At 33.3% G+C, this 7,751-nt stretch overlaps 3 protein-coding genes across 7 annotated transcripts in view; 1 reads left to right on the forward strand and 2 right to left on the reverse strand.

The window, feature by feature from the left end:
- LOC108755072 (probable ATP-dependent RNA helicase DHX35) overlaps positions 1-7,751 on the reverse strand; it is a 17,311-nt gene that overhangs the window by 8,627 nt on the left and 933 nt on the right. The window lies entirely within an intron of this gene.
- Positions 1-7,751, forward strand: part of LOC108755074 (probable methylthioribulose-1-phosphate dehydratase) — a 15,189-nt gene that overhangs the window by 5,006 nt on the left and 2,432 nt on the right. The window lies entirely within an intron of this gene.
- Positions 1,540-4,412, reverse strand: LOC108755073 (ceramide phosphoethanolamine synthase). Of its 3 annotated transcripts, XM_018497838.1 has the most exons (3): positions 3,718-4,412; positions 3,507-3,560; positions 1,540-3,409 (listed from the first exon to the last, which is right to left on the reverse strand). In XM_018497838.1, exon 3 carries the CDS (start codon positions 2,909-2,911, stop codon positions 1,832-1,834), a length of 1,080 nt encoding a protein of 359 aa, XP_018353340.1. In that variant the 5' UTR covers positions 2,912-3,409; positions 3,507-3,560; positions 3,718-4,412; the 3' UTR covers positions 1,540-1,831. The 3 variants fall into 3 exon arrangements, with proteins under 3 accessions (XP_018353340.1, XP_018353339.1, XP_018353338.1); XM_018497837.1 differs by having other exon boundaries at positions 3,503-4,412; XM_018497836.1 differs by having other exon boundaries at positions 3,507-4,411.

The raw sequence follows: 7,751 nt of genomic DNA on the forward strand, positions 1-7,751 counted from the left end.
AAAAAGAGGTTGAAACGTTTGTTACAATGAACGTATATTGAAAATTGTCATTGGCTCGTAGCCTTTCTTAAATATTTTCTTTATTTTTAATAATAAGTATTTATTAAAAATATACGTATTAAAATGAATAAAAAAGGATATTGATAAAAATTAATTTATTAATAGATTAAATATTATCCACTATTATTGTTATGCCTAACGGCCAAAGTCATATTTTCGCATTCGCCGCCGCATTCACTCTTCCAAACATGCGAAAATACAGAAGACACTTTCTTTGGTAAAAAACTCTTTTTAATTGAACTCAATATTTACATACATATGTATATATGCGTGTGAATAAATTAATATTTCTTATATATTATTATATAATTTGCAGACAGTAAAAGTTTTTATATAATTTTGAAAAATATTATTACACTGAAGGATTTATTTTTTTTGAGTGGAAAATAAAACAAATGAACAAATAACATATATCAGAGATTAATTTATATAAAAATATTTTATTGCATATTTTCGTTATAAAAATAATACAAGATTCTCTCTCTCTCTCTCCCTCTCTCTCCCTCCCTCCCTCCCACTCTCCCTCCCTTTCTCTAGCCATAGCGTTATAAAATTTAACGAAATCTTATAATAATATACCAAACGAAATCAATTATATAAAAATATTTTATTGCACATTTCCATTATGAAAATAATACAAGATACTCTCTCTTTCCTCCCCTCTCTCTCTCTAGCGTTATAAAATTTGACGAAACCTTATATCAAACGCAACTATTGACATTGATCGCACGTTATCTAGTAATGTTTTTTGCATACGTTCACATAACAGTTCTTTTTGCATACGTTCGTTATATTCGTGTTGCAGTTAGGTAACATACTTGGCACTGGATTAGATAAAAATGCCTATTTGCAGACAATAAGTGACCTACTTCGACGTAAATATAACGCTGTCTTGTATGTAGTAGCGATAAGAAAAAAAAAAGATTAGAGCGTTGCGCATAGTTATTTTACGGATTTCGGCTTTTATTTAAAATATTTGTCATGTTATTTTGTATAAAAGTAAAATTATATATCTAAAAGTTTTATTATTTAAAACATAAGAATACAAGTAACTTGTAACGATATATTTTTCATATATCACATATATAAAAAAAGCTATATAAATTAAAACTTTTTCTTAATTGTACATGTTTATATTACGTTATTATACGTATTATATTTTTATGTGTATATTTATATACATATAAGTATAAATGTATGTATGTTTTTATTATGTATTTATTTAATATAATGTAACACTATATATAAATAACACTAGAGATACACGTTACTTTTTATTTACGTTTATTAATATATCAAATGATTTATAAATAATTTGTGAATAAAAGAATGAAAATTTGCGATAACGTGAAATTACAAATACCAAATTTTTTATTTCTATATATGTATATTGATTTTTATTTTTAATAAAATAATGTATATAATATATGATCATTAATATTTACAATAATCATATAATCATATGATTTAAGAAAAAAATAGATATTCAAGATGATTGAAAGAAATGACCTCTTCTGCCGTGAGAGCATCCATCATATAAAAGAACCATATGTAAAATATAAAACTATAATAAAAAAATGAATTAATAAACTATAATATAAAAAAATAGACTCTGAAAGGAACCTTTTCTATGCTGACACTTGACGCTCATTTTTAGCGTCAAAACAGGTCACATGATCGAAATAGACGCTCGATATTTATTAACTTTGATCATATATGGCTCGTTTTGGTACTAAAAATGAGCGTCGAGCGTTAGTATGAAATTGTACCTTTATACATTAGGAAATGCATATAAGGAGGATCGCAAGCTCTCGTTCACCGACAATATTTCCACATAAGTATACGTGTAGTGAAGTTCGCTGATAAGGATAAGCAGAAACAACACTGTGGGTAGCTGCCACCACGCGAGTCTAACGTATTCCCAAATACGATCCAAAAATATTGCCAGAAGAAAATAGTCCATCATTGCGTGGAAGTTAAAGATCTTCCATGCGAGGGCAATAGCCCAGAAAGAGGAACTTCTGAAAACAACAGTTTGTCTATCGTACAGATCCTCTCGGCTGATCGTCGAAGAGATGTCAGTCTCTAGAAGATCCTGGTACACGGATATATACCGGTTCCAAGCGATGCTTGTCAAAGAAAAATGGAGACCCACCATCAGCATGTTGTACAGAGGTGATTTCCAGAACGAGGTGGAGGAAACGGAATTGTGGGACGACAATGACGATGACGATGATGATAACGTCCGGATGGGCAGTAACTCATAACCGGCGCGGTGATTAGAGTTGCGTCTCAGAAAAAAGAATACCGCGACGGCGAGAGCAATGCAGCCAAGACCGTCGCAGACGCCATCCACGAGATAACCGATAGAGCCGACGTCCGATCTCTCACCCTTGACGTTAAGCCTCATCCTTGCCACATGGCCATCCAGATCATCCAGCCAGGCTCTGACTTGGAATAGAATGACACCTATCCGTCTGTAAAAGAGGGAACTCCGTGTGATGTAACGGGCGCCGATTAAAGCCACCGCTACATGAGAAACGCTGATAGCGTTTGGTGTCAGCCACATCCAGGAACGACTAATGCCTAGTAAATAATCTACTAGGGATGCCAGGGGACTCAGGACATAGTGATTAGGATGATCCAACGTCATGGCTTTCACTGTCACCGTGCAAATCGGATTTAGATCGCACAAGATCGGCGAACGATACGATGAAGCTCGCGTGTCATTCACGGATGGACGTACATCGTAGTCCTGCACTCGGAAATAAAGTAACAAATCCATTCCGACGAAGTACAGCAGGAATAGAAATGCCAGACACGTCTTACTGATAAATGCCGACGAGTACATTTTCCGAGAGATCAAAAGATCAAATTGTTCTATGCTTCTCGTTACTTAATTTTTTTCCTTTATAATATTATTCTCTTACTTGTTTATTTATTTAAGTCAATTGCTATTATTCCTTTCCATTTAATCGTTTATTTAATGGTTTATTATTGTTTTAGGTATTTCTTTTTTATTTAATTAAAAAGGTCAACATTTTATCGCAGCCGATTATTAATTAGCGTTACCGGTGTGCCATAAATTCAACTTGCGTTTTATGTGTCACAAAAATCTTCTCAGCATTATTCTTCTTATATTGCATCGGCTCGTTGATTGATGTTAAGCCTACGACATTCTTCGCAATCTGGTCCTCCTCTTCGTCCTTTTTCTGCTCTAGATGCGTTGGAGTCCGCAATTTGATTTTTAATCCTTCCGAACTTTCCACGCAATGTTAGTAGCTCTTTATGAGAACAGCTCCTGTCGTTGTGCTGACTGTGCGTTTTACCAATAACTGGCAGCGCCTTGCTGTAATAAAAATTATGTCACGTTGTAATTACGTCACGTTGCAATTATGTCATGTTGTTGTAATTACGTTGGAATTAATTTGACATCGAACACACACTTTTGCCGCAGAATAAGTCCCATTCTGCTCTATCGCATCGTTGACGCGCGTATTCTGAAATATTTTACAATACGTTGCGTTTTAAGCCACAATTATAGATCATTATCAACTCGCCTTTATCAACTATTTTTCTCATATCAGATTATGGCACAGTGTTTGTTATTTTCAATCTATTTCAGATAGAGGTAGATAAAAACAACCGGACACGCACGTGCATCCTGCCGTTTCTGATACTCTTTTCTTTTCTTTTCTTTTTCTTTTTCCACGAGAGACTGTGCGCGATCCATGAAGTCGCGGATCATACTGATGGAGAGGACAGATGGTCTGTCGCGTTACCTTCACCGATCACGGGTTTCACTCTGTTCCGTAATAGGTCAATATCAGAGTATGTTTGATTCACGAATATCTTTAATCCAATCCATCAGAGAGCTCGCGCGCCTGCCGGACGTTGACGAACCGCAACGGTTAAACTGCAACGCTCGCAAGGGGTTCCGCATGATATATTGCTCAGAGATAATACAAACACGATAAGAATGACAGAACAAGTATTTTTCCTCCCACTCTTTCTTACTTCCTATGACTACGACTTATCCAAAGAGCATCTCTATGGTTCCAACACTTTTGCGTTTGTAGTTTACACTTGAATTCTAATAGACCATACTCTTCTGCGCAGATTTCTATTTATATCTGCGCGGTGTTGAATTTCGTTAGTGAAGGTTGCATGGGTAACGAAAAATGCTATAAGTACTAATGTTCGTCATGTTTAGAATCGAATGCAAACCCGGAGAGGAAAATATGAATTTTTATTTCCACGCATGAATAATTCATGAAAATAAAACTAATTATTTTTCTTCTTTCTACGCTCAAAGTCAATGCGTGATTACACGTGTTTCAATAAACAATATTATACTTTTAGTGTATAAAATATAAATTGTCATGTCATTGTCTCTTTAATAATTACTGTCGGATAATTTTCAATATTTACTGCTTAACTTGTAACTAATGTTGTCTACATGGATTTAAATATATTCAGCATATTCATTTTATTTGATTGCAGCGTAGTACATGTAACTATGATAATAGGTCTGTTCGTTTCCGATGAACTTCTTGCATAATTCATCTCTCTCTTTTTCTCTCCATGTTCGAGAAAAAAAGATAAAAGATTTGTGTGTGTGTCTCAAATGACGTTTAGCTAAAAACAGGTCTCTCTCCGACTATCTAAGATAAAAAATATCTTATTGAGGATTTGAAGTTTCCAAGTATGTTTTCGTGTTTTTTTTTTAACATAGATAACTGAAAAATTTATAATTTAAATAAAGGAATCTACTACTATCTCTCTTAACAAGATATTAAATCTACCAACATTTCGCTATTGAAATATGTACTGACATTGGTAGTTATTGATTGTCACAGTTGTAGACATTTATGTGAACACAGTGAATTATAACACAAATACTATAAACTTTTCGCAAATTCAATTGAACGCATTAGTGTGCACAAGTGTACATTAAAGCCGTTGAATACTGATTTAATGTGTAAAAATAAAATGCAAATATTTCGAATTATAAAATACAGATTCCATTTAGAATATAATAAAACATATTGAGAATTTCATGTTCAATTCATTTTTATATGTACATTGAACATACATTTCAACAATACCTTTCCATCTTCGCGTGCAAAGCAAGCCATAGTTTTTTTAATTCTTAAAAATTTATTACCTCCTTTGCTCTCTCTAAATTACTTGAGCAAATCTGTTTTAGGCAATTAAAAACCTTCAAAATCATAAATGTATTAATTATACCTAATTGCCAGTTTGGAGCATGAACAATACTACGACTGAATTGCATTTGTCTGACAAGGTGTTGCTGAGCTTTGACGTCGATTCGGTGATAGTGGTCCTCAATTTTTTGAAGGCTTTCGATACTGTCGATCATAAACTGCTTCTTGTCAAACTTGATTACTACAGTTTATCCCCCTTTGTTCTTTCCTTCCTAATTAATTGTTCCCAGTAAGTCCTTCTCTTCCTACTTTATCTCCTACCCATCCTATCCCATTCAGAGTGCCTCAAGGATCTGGCCTTACATCTCTGCTATTCACAGTGTTCACCGCTGATGATCTGAGCTCCATTCATCTTAGCTCCAAGTTGTTTATATATGCTGATGTCGTTATTTTTTTCTTCTTCCGTCTATCTGAGACTTCTTCAGCCACCGAAATTATAAATTTCTGCGATATGCGGCCGAGTGGGCCGCATCATTTAAAACCCTCAATATTTTCTTTGCTCATCGCTGGATGCTTCTTTCCCTGCATTATCCCGTCTTCCTCCTTTTAATGCTTTTCTTAATTCTGCACATCCTATCAACCTCACAAAAGCTTCTTGTATCTCAGCTCCTTCTTATCTCATTATTTGACTCGTCTGATATGGTTTATATCCCAGTGTTAAACCAACAATGTGCTAAATTCAATTCAAAGTATCCAAAATTCCTATCTTTGTTTTTCTTATAATATCCACAAGTATGATCACATCTCTTCTTTTTATTAAAATGCGGATAGCTAAAAATCTCTTAATGCTTCATCCTTCATTTGTTGTTTTGTGTATCGTCTTCTTCATTTTAACATTCCTTTATGTCTCCATAATCTCTTGCATTTTAACTCCAAATTCTTACAACACCCGATATTATAATTTCTTTTTTTTTCCTGTACATCGTTCTGCCAAGTTTAAAGTCGCTTTCTTCTATATTGTCAAATGTTTCAATATGCTACCTTACATGATATATCATCCGATCTTCCTCATTCCTGTCTTCTTTTTGCAATGCCCTTGCTCGGTTTCTATCGTCTATGAAATGTTAACACGTTCTGGTATTTCCGGTACTATATCTCTGATATTGCAACCTTTCTATCTCTTACTCAGTTTGACATCCGAGAGCAATATCTTTTATTAATTATAACTCTTTTTATATACTTTTTATTTATATACATATATACAGGGTGTCCAGAGACGAACAACGCTTAAGGGGAGATTCCTGAGATTATTTTGAGATGAAAATTCTAATATTAAAATATTGGGGCTATAATAACTTTTGAATTATAAGCATTTAAAATTAACGAATCATATTGTTCTAAAGTTGGCGTTCAAAAGTTATTATAGCCTCAACATTTTGATATTAGAATTTTCGTCTCAAAATGATCTCGAAATAGAATCTCCCCTTAAATGCTGTTTGTCTCTTTCCTGGACACTATGTATACACACACACACACACACACACACGACGCACGCACGCACGCCCGCACGCACGCACGCACACACACATACATTCTTTATTAATATTATAATCTTTTGTTATTATTATTTTATTTCTTTTTCTTAATGTATGTTTTTAATTACTGGTAGATATTGTAACAGTAGTACAGCTGATGCCTTATCAAATTATGTACTTACCCGTTCATATTTATTATATTCAGTGTACTTCTACTTGGCACATAATAAACAAGATGTATAATTTTCACATTAATTTATGTATGATGGCTTTAATGTGCACTAGTGTTCACTGAGTGCATCTAATTGAATTTCACTATTAATCATCTTAATTAAAGGTCTGTTCTTTATCAGCTAAACTAGTGTATACTCGTTATACTTTAAATTTTACATACACACACACGCGCGCGCGCACACACACACACACATACACACACAAATGATTGGATATAACAGGACAACAGGAGTCAAGCATGGCAATTCTTGTGCAAACCAATATGATTAACAAAACAACTTTATTAATAATTAATCCGCTAATAAATAATGTTATATCCAACCATTTTGTATCATTAAGGAGTTTTTAGGAATTAATTTATATTAGGTGTAGTAAAAAGTCATCGCGTATTTTTAAAAGACATCTATCAGTAAAAACCGCAATTACTTTCTTACCAACAATATAAATACATCTTAATAGAGTAAAGTTTCAGCTTTAAAAATCTCTTTTTTAAATTATACGATACGACAATTTTTAATGGAGTTATGAGCAATTAAAGTCAAAATAATTTTTTTATTTAATCCGCGATAACTCAGTAATCAAAAGTCGTAGGAATATTTAAAAAAAACGATTTTGTAGGGAAAGTATCAAGCTTTCACGATATGTAATCGAAAATTTTCTCAAATTCGTTTTGGACACGTTACAAATCCACAAAGTGAGAAGAAAATTTTTCGTCTTTTTCAGCTCGTAGTTTTTGGTATGTAAAAATTATCAA

This window comes from Trachymyrmex septentrionalis, unplaced genomic scaffold, assembly GCF_001594115.1.
Source record: "Trachymyrmex septentrionalis isolate Tsep2-gDNA-1 unplaced genomic scaffold, Tsep1.0 scaffold83, whole genome shotgun sequence".
NCBI classification, from domain to species: domain Eukaryota; kingdom Metazoa; phylum Arthropoda; class Insecta; order Hymenoptera; family Formicidae; genus Trachymyrmex; species Trachymyrmex septentrionalis.

What these genes read in the sequence shown, in the direction of transcription:
- LOC108755073 (XM_018497838.1), bottom strand. Translation starts at nt 2,911, where the DNA reads ATGTACTCGTCGGCATTTATCAGTAAGACGTGTCTGGCATTTCTATTC.